Here is a 26418-nt window from a genome sequence, read left to right on the forward strand (position 1 = left end):
CAACCCTGGGAGTTGGGGTTTCCAGGGCCTAATACGTCTCCGGAGGAGGGTGCGTGCCCTCCTCCCCTTAAAGGCCCTGTGCAATGGGGTCCGCAGGGCTACTATTGGCTCGAGCGGGTTGTGCATGCGCCTCCCTCCCATTAAAAGACCTGGGGCATGGAGTCCCCTGGGCCCCGTGGGGCTCACAGAGGTAGGCCACACACCTCCCTCCTCTTTACAAGTATCTTTTGGCTCTGGGGGATTGGTCCCCGAGGCCATTACTGGCTCGTGGTGGGGTGGCTTGTGCCCTCCACCCCTCCCCTTAATTACACATTTAAAAAAAGGGGCCTGGGCCCAAAATGGCTTGGGGAGTGGGGCTAAGCGGTCCTTCTATAAAAAATACATTTCAGCAAAAGGTCTCGGGGATGGGGTCCCTGGGCCCATAATGGCTAGGGGAGCTGGCTCCATGCAGACAAAGGACGTGCAGAGCATTGGGGTGGCTGCCTGTGGGAGAGGGTGGATAAAGGTCCTGTATGGAGGGGGGTTGGCTTTACATATGGTAATAACATATTACTTTATGCAATTTTTTTTAATTAAAACATCCTTGAAATTTACTGATAAACCCTAAGGTTAAATTAAGCTAGATGAAAATGTCAGTAACAACGTAATGTTTTAAACTGAAAAAACCACTGTAATTCACCAGTTATAGTTATTTCAACTTACTATAACACTTGCCCTAAGGTAACTATAACTCTTGCCTTCCCCTTGCACTGCCAATTACCCCACATATTACATCACTCATGACATTATAGAAAATATGACTGCAACATTTACAATTATGTTATTGGGTGTGTTATAGTTACCCCAGGGCATGTGTTATAGTTACTTAAAATAACTATAACTGGTGAATATTTAAATATATGTGAAAGGACTATTCCTCACCCTTCTACCTATAGTAAAAAATCCACAAGCTTGGGAGCTAAACATTGTAGTAGGATCTCTTATTAAAGGCCCATTTGAAACTATTCGCAATTTTTCTCTTTAAATGCTGTCATTGAAGGCAGCCTTTCATCTAGCCAAAGGCGCATTAGTGAAATTATGCTTTCCATATATGTCTTAGGGAACCATGCAACATGAGAAAAACTGGGTAGCACTAGTGATTTTTCCAGTTTAGCTTTTTTTGTGCATGGATATGAAGCTACACATACAAAAATGAATAAGTGCTTAAAATACTGAAGCAGAACTTGGAAAAACAGTGCTGCACCACCTACTTCACTAAAGAGGTCCTTGTTTCTCCCTAAGCATTCTCTATTGTGCAATTTACTGCACTGGTTATCTTATGGGAGGCATGTGAGGTTATAAAAGATCCACTGCTACAAAAAAAGTTACTTACCTGTAACTGCAGTGGTTCAGCATTGTTATCTTTTTCATAGATTCACATTGCCTGTCCTCCTCCAGTTCACGGGGCTACCAGAAGTTCCTTATGGTAGTTGTTGCCACTGAGAAGGGTTGGAGTTCTTAGCCCCTCCACCTCATTAGCTGGATTTTGGGTCCAATAATGAGCCAGGTGGACTGGTTACAAGTAGCCTGTTACCTTTTTCAGTGCTATTTGATGTATTTGGGATATTCTAGTGTTAACATTGTACACCGAGGATTCTCCGCTTGATGTCATGGAAGAATTCAAGCATGTTAATTTAGGAAAGATACCAGTGCTGAATAACTGTTGTCACAGGTAAGTAGTTTTTCTTAAATCTTTTAACAGCACCTCTGCCATCAGGTACTGTACTATAGAACACCTGGGCATCATTTCCTGCCGGTTCCTCTGGAAGTGGGCTTGCAGCAGAGGTGCCCACACCTCCACTCCCATGGGTGTTAGAGCTTCAGGAAATGGCTTTCCTGGAAGCTGAGAGTCAGTTGAAGCTAAGCAAGTGTTCGTGTCACCTACAGTGATGATGTGTATGGCAAGCACTGCTGCATACCTAGCACATTTTCTGACCTTACTCTGTGTCATGCTGCTTCTTAATAGCACTAGTGTAGCTTGCTGGGAGGGCCCCTTCATCATTGTCAAAGAACACCCATCAGCCAAAAGCAGAGCTTTATATCAGCACTTGGATACCCTCATGAGCGACAAGCAGCGCTGTACAAATCCACCTTACATTACATATCCATCGTTGCTGAATTTTGAGTTGGTCACGTAAACAAAAAGAAATAGTGTAGTTTCAAAACACAACATTGTTTCCATGGCTTACTACTCCATTGCTCCCTTCTGGCTCTCAATCTTCTGTCTGATGCTATTGACCCACTCCCTTACCCCCCCCTTACCCAGCCTACTCCCTATCCCCTCTTCTGGTTGACTCGGCTTGTTTGATGTTTTTATCCCTTTGACACCTCTCCAGGTTCCCTTGGCTTCCAGCTTCCGTGCTCCCACCTTCTGTCCTACAGTTCTTTCCAATCAGATTGATCCTCTTAGTGCTGATCCTTCCTTCTGGAGGAAAGATGTCCCACAAGCCTTCCATCACTTTCTGATTATCTCCTATGTTCTTTCCCCCAGAAGGATCCTCTGAGCCCAGCAGAGTTGAACAGCTGGAGAAACAGTGTCTGGAGCTTCAGAACCGAGTCTGGGAGATGGAGGTAAAGTTGTGTTGAAAACATCATTAGGTTACTCGGTTGAAAGGATTAAGTAGAGAAATGGTCCATGGGAGGGAACATGCCCAAAAAGGCACATGAAAAGTGGTACCTGAGTCAATTTGTTAGATGAGAAATTAATCTGGTCACCCCCTACTTAACAGGGAAACTGTTTGCCCACTATTACAATCATTGCCCTAAGCAAATCTAACAAAAGGTAAAGAAGGGCTTTCACTGCTACCACTCACAGAAGCCTATATATCTCAAATAGTTTCTGCTTTAAAGTACAACCTGTTTGGCATCTCACAAAGTGGGCACACAGAAGCACCTCTATGAAGGAATAGTTTGGTTCTGAGAACTTCAACTCCATTGGATGCCCTAAACCTGGTACTTAGTTTTATGTCAACTTGTCTAGTTGGGTGATTTTTTTTCTAATCTGTTAGGCATTCCAGATCCTCGACGCAGGACGGAGAGTCGTGTCTTGAGAGTGAAGCCCATATTTTGAGTGCAGAGCACGGTGAACAGAGGGTGTGTTGCCTGCAGATAGATTGGGACCACTGCCAGAAAGTGGTCCATAAGAATGAGGAGGCATCAGTTGGTGCATGGAAGCGGTTGACCTAGGTGGCAATGTGGCTTATGCTTTCTGGCTTGTGCTCTCGGTACCCACCTTCTCTCTACTAGCTGCCTTTATTCAATAGTGATCAGCTGCCAGAGCTACTTGCACCTGTCTTTTCCTGATGCCCTGAGATAGATGCCCTGACACAAGTGTATGAATGGGAGTCTTCAAGTAGCATCCTCTCGTGACCTTCAACCAGCCTCTAGCTTCCAGGCCTTCAGGCCTTGCCTCAATTATAAGGTTGGGTGCAGGAGCTCGACTTCTGGTGTAGTGGCCCTAAGACATCTCTAGCAAGGCTGTTGCTCCAGCAAGGCACCCACTACTCCCACCCACTACTTGGTAGAGGACCGCCATTGAGAACTACCAGTGCGAGGGGCGAATGATGAGTGGGGTGGATACAAACAGACTGGTTTATTTGTTTGAATATTTGAATTACGGCTCCCCAGCCCAGAATAGGCCAGCTTGGTTTTTCCTATGAAATAGCAAACAGTTGACAGCATCAGTCAAACCACTACAGAAGCAACTTGGTGTGCTTGTGCCCCAGGGGTAAGTCCCATCCCTTGTCTCTGGTGATCCGCTGTACTCCTTTCGCTCCCCTCTCATACAGAGTGCTTGATAGCCAGCTCTGAGGAGGACTGGTTGCCAGCGCGGCTGCCACACAATCAGTGTGAGTTGGAGGCAAGTCCCCAGCTGAAGGCAGGCTCGATGCAGCTTGTAGCAAAGTTTCCTGTGCTGGGGTATCTATCTGTCTGCAGGTCTCAATGGCAAACTTCATTATGTCATCTCTAAAGATGGAGTTTTAGTCTAGATAGAAGCTAAAGAGGCACTAGAGGAATCCCTTCTTAATGCATATAACCAGCAGACAATCAGCATACAAGGTACAGAGTGCAATCAGAATGGTTTCTTCCTTTAATCACGTCTTATTATCTGAATACTGTACCAACTCAATATTGTAGTACAGCAAAGATAGCTCAGCGTGAAATGTAGCAAGTTTGATTAGCTGACTGGGACAATGAGATGCACCCAACGAAACACCAAGCTAAGAGCATTATCCACACCTATGCCCGCCTAAAGCAATCTAGAGAGTCACTGTGAAAATAAGGAAGCTACAGAGAAGGCTAAATTCACTATGACTGTGTCACTTGCCTACTGCATCTATATGTGCTTCTTTCATCTTCCCATAATGAAGAAGATGAGAATGAGAACGTTGTGATGCAACTCTCTCCCAAGGGCCATGGCCCCAGGCAGTAATTGCTTGTTCAGCAACTACCGAGAAGTAATTCAGTACCTCTTCAGATATCGGCAAATAGAATCACCAATTACTTTACAAGTAGAAGTTTCCGACACAGTCTGTTGGTGTCTCTGCCTTGCAATACTGCTCGCAATAGGATGGAAACCATCTATTCAATAGATCAGGTGCATCGGCGTGCACCAACCACATTTCAAGCATGTTTGAGAAAGCTGCAGACTTGGGCACCCTTGTTTTTTACTTTATTAGGCCCCAAACATTTTTTACCGGCGTAAGCTGTCAAATTCTACTACCTATATTGGCAAAGAATGTCAGATTTCTCTTAATTGAATCCAAATGGCCAAAAACCAGTTAATAACTACTGTAGTAATTCACAATGAGCAAGAGAATGAAGACAATATTTTTCCTACTGCTCTAGTAAACGCTTGCTATCATGGTATATCTGAAAGTAAAAGTCTGCCTCTACTTAATTAAAATGGATCCCAATCTAAGTCTAGCAGCAACACAACTCTATGTAAGACCTTCAAATGGATTCCCATCGAACACAGAAAGACCGTCACACACGCCCTTGTCACCAGCAGACTTGACTACGGCAACTCACTCTACGCCGGAATAAACAAAAACCTCACAGCAAGCTACAGAACATCCAGAATGCTGCCGCTAGACTTCTCCTCAACCTGCCAAAACACTGCCACATCTCCCAGCACCTGCGCACACTTCACTGGCTCCCCATCGAGGCAAGCGTTACTTTCAACATGCTCACCCACGCACACAAGGCCCTCCACAACATCGCACCAGCATACCTGAACAGCAGACTCAAATTCCATGCACCCCAGAGGACCCTACGATCAGCCGAGCTCTACCACGCCGTGGTCCCACGCACCAGAAAAACCAGATTGGGAGGCCGCTCCTTCTCCTTCCTCGCAGCCAAAGCCTGGAACGCCTTTCCGCTCCACCTCAGACAGACAACATTGCTCCCCATCTTCGTAAGAAACCTCAAAACCTGGCTCTTTGACGGACCCCCTCCTTGAGGGACTGGAACCTGCACCCATACACCCCCAGCGCCTTGAGACCTTTTCGGGTGAGTAGTCACGCTTAATAAACGTCTGATTGATTGAGTGGGGAGGGTCACAACTCTTTGTGCTGGATGATGAAGTTATTAGCTAAGTTGGCACTTATCATGGGTTGTTTATGCTTGCATAAATAGTACCTTGAAGTCACTACCTCAAAACTCTTAACACCTTGGCCCCCAGAAGTGTATAAGGCTGCCCATCCTCTGCTGGAATCTCCACCAGCACAACCACTTCTTGTTCACTATGTGCAACACATTAGATCTTATGCAAATACTTTAACCTTTCAGTCTTTCAAACTAGATAAAGTCCTGTGTGAAATGTCCTTAAATATTGTAACTATTGACTCATGAATGCATGCTATAGAGGAAGCAGTAAAGGAATCACTTAAGCATAATCCTTTTTCAAGTGAGATACGAAATTGTTCTGAGATTGTCTCATAGCTAGCAGAGGTCTCCAAACACATTAATTCTATTCTGATAGACTTTAAAAGGAATCACAGCATAGGAAAGTCTGGAAATCAAAGCCCCTTGTGCTCCAGTGCTGGCACTGACATAGGAAAGTGTCAGTTCATCAGTGAACATGTCAGTTAACCCCTGTATTAGATCAACAAGCATTGACAAGGCTTTGCTGATAATACCTCAAGTGACCCAAACTCTAACTGTAAATCACTCAAATCCACTTGCTGTTAAGTAGAACTCCAAAAAAGGATAAAGGTACACAGACAACAATGGTATGAAGTCTTTAGAAAACCCCAAAATAAGACGCACTTGAAATCGGATACCATTCAAAATTATTGGGATCAAGTGAATGATGACATTTTGGCAACTTTTTAAATAGGGGCGGATCATGGTACAATTGAGTATTCACCAAATTCACAACTGTTACTATTTCCAGCAAAAGTCATTTAAATGTGTACAACAGCAGTCCTGGCCTTAAGGTGCTCCTTCACATGCCGGGTACATACTCACATACAAGGATTTTCCACAGGTCATTGATCGCCCTTGAAGAAATCTTGTTCTGCTCCAACAGCTATATTGCACTCTTCAACGATTCCATTGAAATTTGATCAGCAAGAAAAGGCCAATATAGTATTTGATCAAATGGAGCCATTTATCACTATCGACCCTATGACTACTGCTAATGAAGCTAAGGCTGTGTCATCCTTTGATGCTCAAACTGCCTCTAGACCCTTGTTTCAGAGACAGAAAAAATTGTTACCAATGCCCTATTAAACAGCTTGACCACTAAGGGCCATGCAGGCAATATTTCCAATCTTGCTTGCCCCTCTTCAGCCTTGTGGGTTCCCATCACTTTGCCCAGAATGGTGATACATTCTGAAGCCTATTATAATACTAGAAATGTTTATTTTCCCCTGACAAGACCAGATTATCCTGGGAAAATTTACAAGCAGAAGCCTTCACATACCGCAACTACCTTTATACCTGAAGCTCAATTAAGTAATGATGGAATTGGGCACAGAAATGACTTTGTGTGGCCACAGTGGCCTAAGCGAGCATCTATTGATAGTACTCAACATATCATTCTATTCTTACCGACTTATTGTTTCAGTGAGCAGCACAATATTTTGAATAGAAATCATTTGTTCATGGTAATAAAATCATTAGCTGACCTTGACATAGTGTCCTCCTTTGAGCTATCCCGGGTCTTCCTTCCGTCAACTACTAAGGATGAAAGAGAAACCACTAAATCCTGGTGGTCAAATAAGGCTATAGTTAAAGCAGTTTTATTACAGGGGTTGGTTTTTAGTCAATTTGGTCATTCTTACATCTGAAGAAAGACCTAAACCTTATCCCTCCACCTTTTAGCCTTATCATGACCCATATATATCTCAGCTCTGAGAGCCGCATCAACCGAGTACTGTGCTCATGGCAGCTCAAGGCCCTACCAGCAGCAACTTTTGAGATAATTTACAGAACCTAAAAATAAAAATGCATTCATCATGGGTAAGGAGCGAACAACTGCCTGTTGAAGTTACAACAAGTATCAATTTTAGGAATCCCTTATATCCTGGTAATACCACTTACATCTGGCTTCTGACACCAGCATTACCCATGTCACATTTACCAATGCCTCCAATCCACCTTCCATAGAATCCATTTCCCGTCCTCCTTCCCTATGTCCAGAAAAAATATTTAAGTTGGAATATAGCAGGTTTGAAATCTAAACCGGAGTATTAAGACTAGACTGTGTATGTCAAATCCAACTCTGTCTGCTGCTTCCGAGAGACATGGGCTTTTGACTAGATTGATTGGAATGGTTTTTCCTCTTATGACAGCATAGATATGAAGGAAAGGTAGACCAAAAGGAAGCTTAAATGATTTGGGTCTTACCAGGCCTAGGTCTAGTAAACCAGGATTGTTCTAAAGTCAGAGACCATATTCAGTTGTTGCAGATTACTTGCATAATGTGGAGCTTAGATATGATCAATGTCTATCTGTTACCTGGAAATCCAACAGAATTTCATGTACACCTATAGGAGTTAGGTAATTGTATTAGGGCATTTTGCCCTGACTTACTGGTGCAACCGCAGGCTACATTTTCTATAGTCAAACCTCACATCATAATGGTGTGTGGAGATTTTAACACCACGCCCGATGTATCGCTGGTGGTCCTAGAGGTGTTCAAAGAAGAAACCGCAACTGTTATACCATACGCTGTCTTCCAAATTCTAGGACAATAATCAAAGCAAGGGGCTTAATTAACTTCTTTTATATTAAGGAATGATTTACGCCCCCTCAATGAGCGTATGCTCTCTGACTCTCCTGCTCAATGTGCATTTTGCCCTGGGAATTGAAAGAGCCTCATTGACTATATTCTCAAAAATCTGGAATCATAGCAGTTGGTTGATGACTTTCTAGTCCAGAGATGGATCAAAAGATACCATGACCCTCTATTTGCCTATCTTAGACTTCCTTACCAAGTTTCAGATAAGAGAGAGGCCTCTCAAGATCTGACCTATCAACATATGTATGTTACAAAAACCGAAAAAATATTGCCCGGCACCATACTATTATCATATTAATATCAGGAAAACTGGGCCTTGAGCATCTCATAATCATTGGTATCTTGAATGTAAAGAATTTTTAGAAACTAAATATACCCATGACAAAGAGATAATGACACAGCTCGAAAATGTAATAAAGGCAACTCGTAGGCTTGGTATCCCTCAATCCATTTAATCTTGAAGTCTCATGGAACATGTTAATACATTGGAAATAAAAAAAAAATTAAATTCAATTTATTATATTGATTCTCTACAAACAGGAGTAAGACAGTGGCAAAAGAAATAAATAGAACAGCTCGAGTATTATTATACTCTAAGAGGCGGGGTACAATGTGGGGAGAAGAAAAAGACTATGCATGCCATCAATCATTAATCAGAGAATAGTGGGATCACTTCTTTACATATTCATTTAAGAGTATACATCACATTGTAATTGGTCTTGGATTGATATACCGATGTATAGCATTAACAGAGGACCAGCATAGCGGTAATATTCCAAGATCATTGATCCCGTTGTAGTAATTATAACAGTTGTGTATGGGCTGGTTAGATAGGTAATTCTATTAGTCTATTATTTCTAGAATTATCTGTATGTATTTGTGAGGCGTACACAGGTAAGAAGAAAATTACATTAGTTCTTGTGTCTAAGAGAAGGTAAAGGGGTAGAAGGAATTGGGGACTAATATTGTGTTTTCGGGAATGTGTTATATTAGCTGTGAAAGGGAGAGCTACGATAGGAGCTCTGCCCGTCTTTGAAAGCTATTTCATGGGATCCCCATAGGTGAAAGATCTGTCATCCAATGAGTTCCATATTGATTTGCAGGTGGAGCGCCAAGGAGAGAGATGTAGTGCTACATTGTCGGCTCCTTTAAGGAAGGTAATCCATTCTTGACACATAGCGAAGGATACAGACTTAAAGTTTTTCCAATTGTTCAGTATCAATTTGCATGCCATAGGTAGGTGATGGTCATTGTCACTCTTGAGATTGAGGGTCTAGAGGGCCTTGGAGAATGTATGAGAATAATTTAGTAGGTGTAATCTTTAGAGTATGTTTAATGCAGTCTAGAATTTTATTCCAGAAGTTGTGTAAGATGGGACAATTGAATAACCTGTGTGCCAGTGTACCTTTTGTTGATCCCAACTCCAGCATTTGGGGTTTGATTGAGGCCAACTTTAAAGAGCCTAGGGGGTGTCCAGTATGTTCTGTTAATTATCATATATTTCGTCTGGAAAAGGTTGGAGAGATTTTGTGTAGAAAGGTAGATTTATTGATGGCTTCCTAGTCAAAAAGAGTTTACTTGCATTTGCTTCGGCTTCCCATTTTCGATGGTTCCGTATTAGGTTTTCATTTTGGTTAGGTAACAGGAGTTTGTATATGCATGAGACCATGTGGCCTGTCTTGGGTAAGCAACCTAGAAGGGTGCAGAATATTGACAGCTAAAGCAATCGTAAGCATTCACTCCTAAATGCCAGCACACCATACTGGATTGGAAATTCCACCTGAAAGTACTAAGCCAGCAGTATAAGCACCTTATCAAATATAAAAGAAGTAGTCTTCACATAAAAGCATGGCAAACCCTCAAGGATTCAATAAGGGACAGGAACACTAAGGGATTCTGGGGATTGGTTAGATGCAGCTCCAAAAGTTGTGCCAGAAATCTAGACAACTGTATCCCATCTACTACCTAGTAACCTAGTATAATTTGTTTTCGACACTGTATAACTTAGCCTGTTTGAATGCTTCAGCCTCTTTGTCAGATCCTTATTCAGTCCTCAAGAAAACAAGGTGGTGTAGTAGCCCAATGAATCCTCCAACTATACCTTCAGTTATCAAGGAACACTGTAATGAGTTCACAGAAAGTGAGATCTGTGTGGACATTCTTAGTCAAAAATCATCATAAGGCCCCTGGCCCAGCTGGAGTATCGACTGACACTTTGTCATCTGATTTATCAGTCTGGGTGCTTATTTTAACTACTGTCTATAATGCACTCTGGCTGCAAGAGGAGGTTCCCGTGTCCTGGACAGCCGCAATTTTTATACCACTCCACAAAAAAGGGTCGCGCAATGACCCTGCCAACTACCGACCAATTTCTTTGTTTGATGGAGCTGGGATTATCTGTGCGTAACTGCTGCTTAGCCGTTTGGAAGACTGGGCCATGGACAAAAAAAATATTTCACCACTGCAAGCAGACTTTAGAAAAGGACATGGCACAATTGATCAATCAATGACATTGTACTATATAGGCCTTAAATATACATACAAAAACAATTAATTGTTAAGCATGATATTCAGTGACATTTTAAAAAGCATTTGAATCAGTTGCCAGACGATTGCTTTTGCAGAATTTACTAGAACTGGCCTTTCCCCAGAAACTTGTACTGGCAATAAAACTCCTCTATCAGGAGAACTTGTCGGCTATGGTTCAAAAGAGAAACACCTTCAAGTTTTGCAAAACATTTTGGTGTGAGGTTGTGACCTTGCCCTAGCCTCTTTTACCATCTTCATTAACACTGTAGATAAATTCCTGCTCACCTTGAACCTTGATGTACCGGCTTGTGGTGACCAAAAATCTCTTATTGTTTGCTGATGATGAAGTTTTCTTGTCTTGCACTAAACTAGCAATGCATAAACTTCTCATGGATCTCTAATCCAGGAGCTCTGTGCACTAGAATGCTCCATCTATAGATCTCTAATCCAGGAGCTCTGTGCACTAGAAGCCTTGTCCTACGACTTCTGATCCTGGAGCTCACAGCAGTGGACTGCCTTGTCCCATGGCCTTCCATCCAGGAGCTCTGTGCACTGAAATGCTCCATTTATAGATCTCTAATACCGGAACTCTGTGCACTAGAATGCTCCATCCATATATCTCTAATCCAGGAGCTCTGTGCTCTAGAATGCTCCATCCATAGATCTCTAATCCAAGAGCTCTGTGCACTGAAATGTTCCATGCATGGATCTCTAATCCAGGAGCTCTGTGCACTAGAATGCTCCATCCATAGATCTCTAATCCAGGAGCTCTGTGCACTGAAATGCTCCATCCATAGATCTCTAATCCAGGAGCTCTGTGCACTAGAACGCTCCATCCATAGATCTCTAATCCAAGAGCTCTGTGCACTGAAATGCTCCATCCATAGATCTCCAATCCAGGAGCTCTGTGCACTAGAACGCTCCATCCTTAGATCTCTAATCCAGGAGCTCTGTGCACTGAAATGCTCCATCCATGGATATCTAATGCAGGAGTTCTGTGCACTGAAATTCTCCATTTATAGATCTCTAATACCGGAGCTCTGTGCACTAGAATGCTCCATCCATAGATCTCTAATCCAGGAGCTCTGTGCACTGAAATACTCCATCCATAGTTCTCTAATTCAGGAGCTCTGTGAACTAGAAGCCTAGTCCTACGACTTCTGATCCAGGAGTTCTGTGCGACAGAATGCCCCTTCAATGAACCTGTTATCCAGGAGCTTTGTGCACTAAACTGCCTGATCAATGAGCCTCTGATCTAGGAACCTCCTAGCACCAGATTGCCTCTTGTCGTGGACTTCTGATATACAACCTCGTTGCCATGTCCTTGGACGCTTTGCCTTCTGCTTTCTACCTCCATGTTAATTTGATATTTAAATGAGGTATTAGTAGAAGTACACTCTGACCATATGTACCAGTGTACTTGGATGACTTCAAAGTTCTCTTATCTCTTTAGGGCTCTCATTTGTGGTGGATTGGTGGAGCTGTGTATTGATTCTGGAAGTTAAGAAAGTAGCAAATACTTTCCTCTGTGCCTTTTCGCAGTAGCTAGAGGCCTGTTGCAGGACCCCTTCCTAAATGCACTGCAACAAATAGTTTATTTTAGTACCTTATCTCCCTCACAGTTAATGCACTGGTTTGGGCAGGGTCAGTTGTAACCATCAGGACGTAGTTTTAGCCCTTAAATATAAAAGGGGCATAATCATTTGAAGTTTGTTCTGGCTTTACTCGGACCCAAGCTGCTTTGCTTATATGTTGTGGGGGTAAGTTATTGGCCATTGAAGCTTCTTTTGCATGATGTGTGTAGGAAGGTGGCTATCTGACTATATGGTTACCCCCAACGTCTCTTCCAGGGGATCCTCATCAATAGTCATAAGCACTGAATATTCCCGCCCATGTGCGGGACCCCGGAAACAATATAAAAATATATATGTAAAAAACACATATATCTAACTCCACATATATGTATGTACATATATTATTTTTCTCATACCAATGCAGCCCCAAAAAAGAGGCTAACACAATGTAAAAACCTTGTACATGTACTGCAATTATAAAGGAAACAAATAACACATTAAATCAAATATACTTTGAATTTTGTGTTTTAATGAGTAAAACCACTCATAACTCCTGAAAATTGCTCATAAAAAGACATTGTTAGTCTCAGGCTGCATTGAAAAGCAATAACATAGAAAATGAAAGCATTTTCAACCAAAAACTGGCACTGTGCCTTTAAGGATGCCATGAACCCAGGCTTCCCATCATGCCTGGTGACAGTTAGGTCAGTTGTTCTTTCCGGCTCCTTCTGTCAGGACCCTGGTTTACAGCTCCCACCTTTTTTTGACTTTCTGTCAGAATTACTTGGTGTTTTCTTATAATTTTTGATCTCACTCGACGGTTTTTTACCTTAGAGAGATAGTTATACCTTTTTTGGGCTCAAAAAAGGTTGTTTTTTGTCAGAAATGCCTAAGGCTCTTTTTGACACCTGCTCTGCCTGTGGGCATAAGAAGGCTTGGTCTGATACACATCCTATGTGCATTCGCTGTCTACCTGACTCTCATGAGGTAGCATCTTGTGTCCACTGCCAGTCCTTGTCATCCAGAACTCTCAAGGACAGAGAAAGAAGCAGGATTTATGGGCTTTCTGAGAGAGGTAGGTCTCCAAAGAGACTTATGAAGCGGTCAACGTCGAAGAAAGTTCCGACCTGCTCTCCTTCGGCGTCGGGATCGGCGTCGAGGTCTCCAACGACGAAGAAGGTGAAGTCTTCAGCGTCGAAAGTCAGAACTCCGCTGCCGTCAACCGGGCGATGCGCAGCGTCGAGTGCAACGTCGAGGTCTCCGTTGAAGCAGGGCGGCTCAACGTCGAGACTTCCGTCGTCGAAGGCTCAGGTAGAGTTTTCGACGTCGAAGCCTTCGCAGTCGCCTAGTCATGGGCGCTCGGCGTCGAGGCAGCCTCCGTCGCCGTCTGGCTATAGACGCTCGACGTCAAAGCATCCTCCGTCGTCGCCAGGTCATCGGCGATCGGCGTCGAGGCATCACCCGTCGTCGTCAGGTCATAGGCCATCGACGTCGAGGAAGAGATCGACCTCGAAGCATCCAACGTCGTCGCCAGGTCATCGGCGTTCGACGTTGAGGGATTCTCAGTTGACGACCCATCGGCATTCGACGCCGAGGCATTCATCGTCGTCGAAGGACCATGGAAGTTCGACGTCGAAGCTTCCTCCGTCGGCGTCGTGCCATCGACGCTCGACGTCGAGGCATTCACAAGCGTCGGCAGGGAACTCGCCGTCGAAAGTTGAGCAAAGTTCGACGTTGGAGAAGCCGGTGCGGACTTCACCTCCTCGGAGATCGACGTCGAGGCAGGGAACTCCAGTGGTCCAACCTCAGATAGTGGCACAGCAGTCTATAAGATCGTCTGGGTCTGCCTCAGCTGCGGAGGATGACCACGGCTCGCAAGTGAGTGACAGTCGCGCTGCCAAGCGGAAGAGGTCGCCGGAACAGAGGGACTCTCGTGGTCGCTCCAGGTCTGCGGCTGGCTCAGGTTCGGACTCTGGCCCGGATGTGATTATTTATCAGTCGGGCGGCGAGGAATCCAGGCATTCGCAAAAGGATGCAACGCCTCCATCACCCACTGTCAGGCTTTCCCCGAGATGGTACAAGCCACTGCATCACTGGGCTCCGGACAAGGAGACAGCGTATCGGTTGCAGCAACCGCTCTCTAGGCCTAGAGATCGGTCACGCTCTCCGGTGAGGCAGAAAGAAAGATCACGCTCTCCAGTTCACCAGAAAGACAGATCATGTTCCCCAGTTCGCCAGAGAGAAAGATCACGCTCTCCAGTACGCCAGAGGGAAAGATCACGTTCCCCAGTTCGCCAGAGAGAAAGATCACACCAGAGGGAAAGATCACGCTCTCCAGTTCGCCAGAGGGAAAGATCGCGCTCCCCAGTTCATCAAAGGGAACGATCGCGCTCCAGAGTACGAACCGGCAGGTGTAGTTCACGCTCAAGAAGCACAAGGAGAGACCGAAGAACTCCTTCTACTTCTTCCTCGACCCGCTCTCACAGAGACTACTCTCCTACCCTGACAGACTCTCCTTCAACGAGGGTATCTCCAATCGATGATATCTTCACTTTTCATGACGTACTGGGTAGGGGAGCTCTTAAGCTGGGAGTTACCTTAAAAGCTCCGCAGATCAAGACCTCTATAATATTTGAAACACTGCAACATAGGTCTGCACCCAAACCTCTTCTGCCTTTGGTGCCGGGGATTATAGAGCCAGTCATGGACGTCTTTTTAACCCCAGCGACGGTCAAAGCGGCTCCGGCGAGGATTCTTAAAAAATACAAATCTCCAGAGGACGACCCGCTATTCCTCAGAGCTGATCCTCCCCCGGACTCGGTGATTATTGCGGCGGCGAGGAAGTCCAATGCAGTTGCCTCATCCTCCACTGTGCCTCCGGAGAAGGACAGTAAGATGCAAGACTCGTGGGGACGGCGGGTCTGCAATACATCAGCGTCTTTCCTCAAGGTTGCCAATGCGGAAGCCCTTTTGGGGCGTTATGATCGCTCCCTGTGGGATTCTCTGCAACGTTTTGCGGAGAAACTTCCAGTAGAGGACCGTAAGGACTTTGAGGAAATCATCCTGGAAGGCAGCCAAGTCTCCAACCAGGTGATAAGCGCCGCAGCGGATGGAGCTACCCTAGCAGCTCATGGGTATGCTCATGGAGTAACAGCACGAAGATCATCATGGTTGCGACTAACGGCTTTAAAACCAGAAGCCCAAGCACGTATATTGAACTTACCTTTTTCAGGGGCTTCATTGTTTGGCACAAGCGCAGACGAGGAAATGCAGCGCATGAAGGCAGAGCTGGAAACTCTCAAGGCGGTGGGTCTTGAGAAGAAGAAGGAGTTCAAGAAGAAATTTCGCTCCTTCAACAAGGGCTCTACAAAACAGCGGGTTCAAACCCCGAACTGGCAGAAGAGCCAAGATCAGCAGGGGCAGCAAAAGTCCCAGTATAAAGGCAAGCGCAATTACAAGGGAAATAATTAGCGCCAAGGCAACAACAACACCGGCAAGACTCCAGCCAAGCAATGAGTCGTCTCTTCCCCCAGCGCCGTGGACCACTCCAGTGGGGGGAAGCCTGTCAAAGCATTTGAAAGAGTGGCAAAGCATCACAAAAGACAGATGGGTGTTGTCTACGCTTCAGAATGGGTACTGTCTTCATTTCAGTCATCGGCCTTCACCAGTTCCCCCAATGTCTACATCAAATCATCAACTTCACCTGCTGCAAAAAGAAGTCACCACTCTGCTCGAAAAGTTAGCTATCGAGAGAGTTCCGGTCTCTCAGAGGGGAAAAGGGGTGTACTCCTGTTATTTTTTGGTCAAGAAAAAAGGACAGAAGGCAGAATACAGACCTATCCTGGACTTGCGAACGCTAAATCTGCATGTCAAAAAGGAAAGATTCCGCATGTTGGCGCTTCACCAAATATATCCACATCTCAGGAAGGGAGATTGGATGTGTTCGCTGGACCTTCAAGATGCTTATTTCCATGTCCCAATACATCCCAGTCACAGAAGATTTCTTCGGTTCAGGGTGGGGACCTCTCACTTTCAGTTCAAAGTCCTGCCGTTTGGATTAAAGTCGGCCCCTCGGGTGTTCACGAAGTGCGTGGCGGTGGTCGCAGCTGCACTACGTCGCAGAGGGGTCTTCGTGTATCCATACTTGGACGATTGGCTGGTGAAAGGTCCTTCCCCAGTCAATGTAAGGAATCAGTCCCAGACTTGCATACAGCTCTACCAAAGACTAGGGCTACATGTCAACTTCGGAAAATCAGTCATTCAGCCCACCCAGAGGATTCACTTCCTTGGTGCTCTGCTAGACTCCGAAACAGGAAAAGTGTTTCCTTCGGAGGAGAGACAATCATCAATCGCCCAGAAATGTCAACTGATTCTTCGCAGCAATACTCAGAAGGTACGCAGGATTGCCTCCCTGCTAGGGTCGATGGCGTCTTGCATCTTCCTGGTTCCGAATGCCAGACTCCGCATGCGTCCTCTTTAACAGCATCTAGAGGACAAGTGGTATCAGCAATCGGCTCGCTGGGACGACCACATCACTATCTCAGACGCAGCTCGAACGTCTATTCCGTGGTGGACAAAAGCTCAGAATATGCAGGTGGGAATCCTGTTCCATCAACCTCCCCCTACACAAACACTGATCACGGACGCCTCCCTTCTGGGCTGGGGGGCGCACATGGGTCCCCTGCAGGTTCAAGGTCAGTGGTCACACAAGGAAAGCACTTACCATATCAACATGCTGGAGCTGAGAGCAGTACACCTGGCTCTCAAAGCGTGCCTCCCCTCGATCCAAAAGTCATCGGTGCTAGTACAGACGGACAACACCACCACAATGTACTACTTGAACAAGCAGGGGGGGGGGACGCGCTCTCGGACGTTGTCGTTGGAAGCACAAAGGATCTGGCATTGGCTTCTAGCTCGAGGGCTATCTGTCACGGCGGTTCACCATCCAGGAGAACAAAACGTGAGGGCAGACGCTCTAAGCCGTCACTTCGACGACAAAGAAGACTGGGTTCTTCACGACGAAGTGGTGGAGGAACTTTTTCAATCCTGGGGTCGTCCCTCCATAGACTTGTTCGCGGACAATCAAAACGCCAAATGCCGAAGCTTCGCCTCCAGATTCCACCGGCCAGGCTCAAGAGGGAATGCTCTTTTGATCGACTGGCCAAAGGAATTTGTGTACGCCTTTCCACCTCTCCCGTTGATTCCGAAGGTGGTGAGCAAGCTAACACACTCGTGCACACGATGATTCTGATTGCTCCCGATTGGCCGAGGCAATGGTGGTACACGGACCTGCTTCATCTGTCAGTGACACCTCACAAGAGGCTGCCATGCAGGCCGGACCTGTTGTCCAAGATGGACGGGAGGATCTTCCATCCCAACCTTCCGTCGCTGAGCTTGGCAGCATGGCTCCTGAGGTCATCGAATACGGCCATCTAGGGTTGCCAGAGGACTGCATGTTCATTCTGAAAGAGGCAAGGCGTCCTTCCACCAGACATTCGTATGCATGCAAGTGGAAGAGATTTTATATGTGGTGTATACAGAATAGTCATGATCCTATCAAATGTCAAGAAGAAGCAGTTCTTCCTTATTTGTTGTATTTAGCTAAAGCAGGTTTGAAGTTTAATTCCATCAAGGTGCACCTAGCGGCCATAACGGCTTATAGGCGGTCACCTTCTCAAACCTCTTTTTTCCAGCTAGCATCTGTCAAGGACTTCCTGCAAGGGTTGAAAAAAGTATACCCTCCAGTGCGTCCTCCTTCTCCACCCTGGGAGTTGAACTTGGTGCTATCAAAGTTAATGGGTCCTCCCTTTGAACCCATTCACAAAGCCACTTTACAACATCTTTCATGGAAAGCGGCTTTTTTGGTGGCTATCACGTCGGCTCGCAGAGTGATCGAGATTCAAGCCCTCTGTGCATCAGAACCCTATACGGTGTTCCATTTGAATAGGGTGGTGCTACGGACGCATCCATCTTTTCTTTCTAAAGTGGTGTCAGATTTTCATGTAAATCAGATCATTTCTCTGCCCACTTTTTTTCCCAACCCCTCTACTCCAGCTGAGAGGGCTCTACATTCTTTAGACCTAAAAAGGGTTTTAAAATTCTATCTTGACAGGTCTAAAGTGATTTGTCATTCTGATCATCTTTTCATTAACTATGGATCGATCAGGACAGGCCATTCTGCCTCGAAGCGTTCCATTTCCAGATGGATCGTTTCATGTATTAAACTTGCTTACCAGCTAGCGCAAAAACCCCTGGGTTTTTCTCCCAAGGCGCATTCCACCAGGGGAAGAGCTGCGACTGCGGCTTTTCTCAATAATGTGCCCATGTCTGAGATCTGTAAAGCGGCGACCTGGCGGTCCGTCCATACATTTACCAGACATTATTGTCTTGATTCTGACACAAGAGCAGATACCCAAGTAGGCCAAGCCTCCTTGCGGAATCTGTTTAACAGCCAGGCCAGGCTGTGATGTTGGGTCTTTTAAGGTAGAAGATGTACTTCTCATTTACCTGCAGGTGGTTGTTGGGCTTGCTATTCTATTCAGTGCTTATGACTACTGATGAGGATCCCCTGGAAGAGAAGGATAAGTTACTTACCTGTAATCCTAGTTCTCTTCCAGGGGTATCCTCATCAAAGTCATAAGCAACCCACCCGCCTCCCCAGGTAAATGAGAACTGTACGTTTTCATATGTGTATTTAGCCCTGACATCAGGGTTATGCAAAGAACAACTGACCTAACTGTCACCCCTGAGGCATGATGGGAAGCCTGGGTTCATGGCTGCCTTAAAGGCACAGTGCCAGTTTTTTTGGTTGAAAATGCTTTCATTTTCTATGTTATTGCTTTTCAATGCAGCCTGAGACTAACAATGTCTTTTTATGAGCAATTTTCAGGAGTTATGAGTGGTTTTACTCATTAAAACACAAAATTCAAAGGATATTTGATTTAATGTGTTATTTGTTTCCTTTATAATTGCAGTACATGTACAAGGTTTTTACATTGTGTTAGCCTCTTTTTTGGGGCTGCATTGGTATGAGAAAAATAATATGTGTACATACATATATGTGGAGTTAGATATATGTGTTTTTTACATATATATTTTTATATTATTTCCGGGGTCCCGCACATGGGCAGGAATATTCAGTGCTTATGACTTTGATGAGGATACCCCTGGAAGAGAACTAGGATTACAGGTAAGTAACTTATCCTTTTTGCCTAGTATTTTGCTGGTTTTCGACTTAGTTGGCCTGGGATCCTGCTATTCAGGGCCCCGGGCTATCTGCTCTCCCTATAAAATGGACTCCATGTACTTTAGGTACATACTTGATTGGGTATTGTGTCACCTCTGTGAGCCCCTGTATAGTGTACCAAGGGTACCCAGGGCATAGGTGCATCCAAGGCCAACCAGGGGCTGCAGCATGTATTATGCCACCCTTGGCTGGCCATCCAAACTGACACCACAGGCTGATCACTCAGCTTGGGAAGGTGGTGTCATAACCCTTAATTAGATATAGTATATCTATATCTACCTTATATATAGACACATAGTAACCTATAAGTCACTCCTATGGCAGGCCTTAACAATCCTGGAGTCAGAGTGCTTAGTTTTATGTGAGAGGGTGCCCTAGCATGAGCTGAGCCCCTCTGCAGCTTTCGGAACCATCTCCTTATAGCTGTTCTATGATATAGCCATACCATATACTCTTAAGTGCATTATAATCCTCGCGGTTAATGCTAACTTTGGTTTGGCTTTATCAAAACATGTTGTGTAAGGTGTCAAACACTTTGGAATACTACCCCCCCCCCCACCAGTTCTGGTGGGGGGGTAGCTTTTCACCCTTCTAGAGAGAAAAGACGTGTATGTTACTGCTTAACTAGGTTAAAGTTAAACAGAGCCCAGCATCACAAAATGGATGCTGCTGCCACAGACACAAGTCTGACCTCCTGCTGCTGCACAAAACTCCAGCAGGGGAGGCCTGGACAATAGGTTTCCTGTCCAGGGAGGTGCCAGCACCTCCCCAGACAGGCTGATGTGTATTGGGACAGGGAGGGCTGCATCAGTAGATGCTTTTTGAGACACTGCCTGGGGCACACAAGGTGCTCCATGCATAGCCCGGTTCAAACCAGTAGCTGGGGCACTCCAGCCCCGCTCTGGCGTGAAACTGGACAAAGGGAAAGGGGTGTAACCACCGCCTTCCCAGGTCCACCCATAGGAACGACCTAGCATGTAATCCAGCCCATTTTCATAGTATAAAGATAGGTGCTGTGTCCCCAGGACTTTAGATTATCCTGGAACGAAACTCTGATACGAAACTCTTGGACCTTCGACGTTCTATTTTGACTAGAAGACTGAAGACATCTCCCTTGTGTGCAAACACAGTAACTTGCCGGTCTGCTTTGTCGGCACTCCCGCCGGAACCCGAAGACTGACGCGACACAGGAACTGGACTCTCAGACTTCTCTGACTCCGACCCACATCCACAGCAAAGCTGAGATCCGTGGCGGACACGAGAGACGTGGGACCGGACACCCTGGACATCCTGCATTTTGCTAACTGCATTGACTCCTGAGGTAACTCGCAGTTGTGCATTGGGGTACGAGAAGCCCCAGACCCGAGCGCCAATTGCACCGAAGCTCAGCCCTCCACACTCCACGAGTGCCGCGTGGGGCCCGCTCTTGCATTTCAGCTCAACGCGTCTTCCCGGTTGCTAGCCCGCTGGCTAGTGAGCACCCTGAAGACAAACCTTTGAAACCAAACTGCTTTCCTGGTGGCTCCAGGCTTGCTCCAGCTTCCCTGCAAAGGAGAAGCTCCTCAGACCTTGCTGGTCTGACCCGAAGCCAATCTTCACTTCCTGCGTGGATTGCGTTTGCCAAGGCTTTTCTGATAGATACATCTGCCGTGTGGATTCCTCACCTTGTGAATATCCCCTTGCGTCAGCAACATTCGGAAATTCTTTTCGTAGCCTCGCGCCGACGTGGATTCGGACGTCATAGAGACACGACATCACTCGCAACTCCGCTGACGTCACCGACGCCTATAATAGGCCCACGCTGGCGTGATGACATCAGTTCCCTTTTTTCCGCGTCGTCGACGCTAACGGTTATCGGGAATCTCTGTAGCCAACTGGTACTTTGTTGCCTTTTTGTTTCTATTTTCTACTTCTTTGTATCCTGTCTCTTCGAAGATGTCAACAAAGAAGACCGGCTTCAAGCCCTGCAGAGAATGCGGCAAGATGATGTCTATTACCGACCCGCACGATGACTGCATCTGGTGCTTAAGCTCCGACCACGACGTCGATAGTTGTTCCTCTTGTCGAAAGATGAACCCGAAAGCTCTGAGGGAAAGAGAGGCCAAACTCCTGGTGGCAACATTGAAAGCTGGTAAAGGAAAAACATCAAGGTCTCGTTCTCGAAGGGGAAGATCGAGGTCAAAGTCGAGATCTAGATCTCGAGAGGAATCATCTTCGAGGTCGACTTCGGATCATACTTCGAAGTCGAAGAAGAAACATAAGAAGAGGAGACATGAATCCCGACGTCGTTCTGGTAAGGAGTCGGACTCGAGATCGAGGTCACCGAAGAAGGTACGTTCTAAGGTGGTTACTCTGGATGTCTCTGAACCGGAAGGTGAGGCTTCACCGTCTCATGTTCAGTCACCGACGCCAGCTCCGAATCCGTCTCCGGCGCCGTCCTCGGCCTGAGATGAAGAGGAGGTTCGAGTGGAAGTGGATTCCGCGCTTACCGAAGAGCCAAATCCGATTCCTCCACAAGACCAACCTGAGGGTTTCCAGCCTCCATTTCCAACCCCAGGACAAGATCCATCTGCATTGCTTAATGCTATGTATGGTGTCTTTTCAAGGGCATGGTACCCCTCTGGTGCACCTTCGGGTCCCATGGGTCCGCTGGCTTTCAATCTAGGAGTCCCTAACTCCTATCCTCCTGCACCATTTATGCCTTATATGCCAGCCCCGACGCCGCCTTGGCAATTTCCGGCTCCACCGAGGCCGTCGACGCCGGTTCCGACGTCACCCGCTCCAGAGCGACCTCGAGAACATCCGGCTAAACCTTCGGATTCGATACCGACGTCGATCCTGACTCCGTCGGAGCCGTTGGTGGATCCGGCTGCAAGGCGTCTGAAGGAGAGGTCCAGAAGGGAAGCACAACGCCTTTTGGAAGAAAGAAGATATATAGAAACTCATCCTGATTTAGAAGTAGGTGAATTGGATGAAGATAGTTTTGATGAACTAGCTGATGCTAGTAGCCTAGATTTCTCCCTGGAGTGGGAATTACCTCAGGCTCGGATACACCTTCTAAGGATGTCCAACCTTACCATATGGTTATGAGGAAGGCGGCAGATCTTCTTCAATTAACTTTACCTACAGTGGAATTTAAGTCCAATCTTCTGACTGAGGTTTTACATTCTCCTAGTTCTGTAGTAGAACCGTTACTTCCATTTAATGACGCCTTGACAGAGCCCATTTTGGAAGTGTGGAAGAAACCACTGTCAGCTCCTGCGGTTTCCAAGAGTGTGGCAAGGAGATACAGGGTTGCACCTGAGGACCCTGTTTTTTTTACTTCTCATCCTTCACCAGAGAGCCTAGTCATTCAAGCAACTTGCTCTAAAAAGAATGTAAGTGCCTTTCCCCAGGTTCCTTATGAAAAGGAGGCAAAGAAACAAGATCAGGTTGCTAAAAAGACCTTCTCCTCTGCAAGCATGGCTTTGAAGTCAACTAATGTCACTTGTCTGATGGAGAGATATGTGCATGCCCTTATGGATTCTTTGCGTGTTCTAACTCCTAAAGTTCCTGATGCCAACAGAAAAGATTTTGAGGAGGTAATCTCAGATGCGCAAGCAGCAGCTCGCCAAGTTATACAAAGTGGACTGGACACTGCAGACTCTGTGGCGCGTATCATGGGCACTGCTGTCGCCACTAGAAGATCAACTTGGCTGAAATCCTTAGACTTTTCAGCGGATATTCAGGCGACCTTATTGGATCTTCCTTTTGATAGGTCTGGCCTCTTTGGGAAGAAGGCTGATGCAGCTCTTGAGAGATTTAAAGACAGTAGAGCAACTGCTAAGTCTTTGGGTCTTCAGATAAGGAACTCTTCAACCAACAAGAGATTCAGGGGTTTTGGTCGCTCTTCCTTTCGGAATTACAGACAAGGTCAGCAGCAGCAGCAACAACAGCAGCAGCAACAAAATTCCATGTACAGGTCATGCAGGGGAAAGCAAAGATCGCGTCCTCGTGGACGTCAGGCCTCTTCCTCCTCCACTTCCTCCAATCCCCCTGCCTCAGAAAAGCAGTCCTAGATCCGCCATTCAGGATCATGTGGGTCCGGTGGGGGGTCGGCTTACCCATTTTCTACAAGATTGGGAATCGGTTACATCAGATCTTTGGGTTCTCAATCTTGTAGAGAATGGGTATGCCCTTCCCTTTTGGGAATTCCCTCCCAATTACCCGCCTTGCCAAGGTTTTTGCACCGAGGAACATCTGTTACTTCTGCAGGAGGAAGTGCAGACTCTTTTAAGAAAGGGTGCGATAGAGGTGGTTCCAGAGCAGGAAAGGGGTCAGGGATGCTACTCCCGGTAGTTCCTGATACCCAAGAAGGATGGCAGACTTCGTCCAATCCTGGATCTCAGGATCTTGAATCTCTATCTGAAACAGGAGAAATTCAAGATGCTCACCCTTGCACAGGTTCTTCAAGCGCTGCTGGAAGAAGACTGGATGGTGTCACTCGACTTGCAGGATGCGTACTTTCACATCCCAATCCTGAAGTCGCACAGGAAGTATCTCCGTTTTACGGTGGGATCGCAGCACTATCAGTTTGCGGTCCTTCCGTTTGGGCTTACTACTGCGCCTCGAGTCTTCACCAAGGTGATGGTAGTGGTGGTGGCGCATCTCAGAAGGTCAGGGATTCCTGTATTCCCTTATTTGGATGTCTGGCTGATCAAAGCGGAGTCGTCAGAGAGAGTGCTCCATCATCTGCGAGAGACAACCCAGTTGTTGTACAGGTTGGGTTTTTTGATAAATGTACCCAAGTCTCACCTGGTGCCCTCCCAGCGCAACCTGTTCATAGGTGCTGTACTGGACACAACTGTATGTCGCACATTCCCTCCTCCTCAAAGGATTCGCGACATACAGGAAATGATTCCTTTATTTTACAATGGAGCGGTCGTTCCAGTCCTGAAGGTCCTTCGCCTGCTCGGTCTGATGGCTTCATGCATTCTGTTGGTCAACCATGCACGCTGGCACATGAGGGCGCTCCAGTGGTGCCTCCGCAGGCAGTGGTATCAACACAACGGAGATCTCAGGGAGTCAGTGAGGATCTCCAGAGAATCTGCGGCGGATCTGTCTTGGTGGGGCGTGGAAGGCAACCTGTCTCAGGGGAAGCCTTTTCAGCTGCCTCCTCCGGTGGCCACAGTAATAACGGATGCATCCACTCTAGGGTGGGGTGCTCATCTGGGGATCTGGAGGTCAAGGGTCTCTGGTCTCCAGAGGAAAGGTTGCTTCACATCAACCTTCTAGAATTGCGGGCGATACGTTTGGCGCTCAATGCCTTCCTCCCTTCCCTTCGCGGTCGTTCGGTCCAGGTCCTGACGGACAACACGACCGCGATGTGGTACATCAACAAACAGGGAGGAGTGGGGTCGCAGTGTCTCTGCAGAGAGGCTCTGCGTCTCTGGTCCTGGGTTCAGGACCATCAGATTTGTCTGATGGCAAATCATCTGGCCGGAGTTCTGAACGTTCGTGCAGACAGTATCAGTCGGCAGTTCTCTGCCGACCACGAGTGGAGGCTTCACCCGGAGGTGGTTCACGACATCTTTCAGATGTGGGGGACTCCTCGGGTTGACCTGTTCGCCACTCGCGAGAATGCTCACTGCCTGTCATTCTGCAGTCTCCAGTATCTGATGCAAGGAGCCTTGGGGGACGCGTTTCAGTTGAGTTGGGGAGATCAACTCCTTTACGTGTTTCCTCCCATACCTTTGATTCCTCGGGTTCTGAGGAAGATTCGCCAAGACCGGGCCCAAGTCATATTGGTCGCCCCGGACTGGCCAAGAAGGGTGTGGTATACAGATCTTCTCCACCTCTCCTCTCACCCGCCGCTCCGTCTCCCTCTCAGGGCAGACCTCCTCTCTCAGATGGAGGGGCAGGTTCTACACCCCCACCTCCAAACATTACACCTTCATGCCTGGAGATTGAACGGGGCAACCTGAATTCCTTTTCTCTCCCACCTGACGTGGTGGATGTCATCTTGTAGGCCAGGCGTGACTCCACTAAGTCCATCTATTCATATAGATGGTCAAAATTTGTCACTTAGTGTGGAGAAAAATCTATTGACCCTTTGAGAGCCCATTTGTCTGATGTTCTCCAGTTTGCCCTTTCTCTGGCGCAGCAAGGGCTTGCTGTTGCCACAGTTAAGGGCTATCTTTCTGCGCTGTCGGCTTTTCTCTGTTTGCCTGATCAGCCTACTCTTTTCAAGTCTCCTGTGGTTTTAAGGTTTTTAAAGGGTCTCACAAATAAGTTCCCTCCTGTTCCTTTTATTGTGCCTCAGTGGGACTTAAATCTTGTCTTAACCTTTTTGATGGGTGCTCCTTTTGAGCCTCTTCACAAATGTCCTTTGAGGCTTTTGACTCTTAAATCAGTCTTCCTCGTTGCAATAACCTCTGCAAGGAGGGTAAGTGAGCTTCAAGCTCTTCGTTCCAAGCCCCCTTTCTTGACCATTCATGCTGATCGAATGGTTCTTAGGACCAGGGCTGCTTTTCTTCCAAAGGTGGTTACTCCTTTCCACCTTGGTCAATCCATTACCCTCCCTACCTTTTATCCTCCCCCACACCCTTCCAAGGAGGAGGAGAGGTTGCACCGTCTGAACCCCAAAAGGGCGGTGTCCTTTTACTTGGACAGATCTAAAGACTATCGTTTGGATGACCAGCTCTTCATTGGGTTTGCTGGCTGCAAAAGAGGAAGAGCGGTCCATAACAGAACTTTGTCAAGATGGATCGTCCTCTGTATAAAGATCTGCTACTCTTTGGCCG

The 26418-nt window shown here is 46.5% G+C and overlaps 1 protein-coding gene across 2 annotated transcripts in view; it reads left to right on the top strand.

Annotated features, from left to right (window-relative positions):
* UBXN11 (UBX domain protein 11) overlaps positions 1-26418 on the top strand; it is a 361170-nt gene that overhangs the window by 139536 nt on the left and 195216 nt on the right. Inside the window, exon 6 of one of the 2 annotated variants that reach the window (XM_078684010.1) lies at positions 2531-2610. In XM_078684010.1, coding sequence (XP_078540136.1) covers positions 2531-2610 — 80 coding nt within the window. The remainder of the gene's footprint in view (positions 1-2530; positions 2611-26418) is intronic. The other variant, XM_078684011.1, reaches the window with a different exon arrangement.

This window comes from Lissotriton helveticus, chromosome 3_1, assembly GCF_964261635.1.
Source record: "Lissotriton helveticus chromosome 3_1, aLisHel1.1, whole genome shotgun sequence".
Classification (NCBI taxonomy): Eukaryota; Metazoa; Chordata; class Amphibia; order Caudata; family Salamandridae; genus Lissotriton; species Lissotriton helveticus.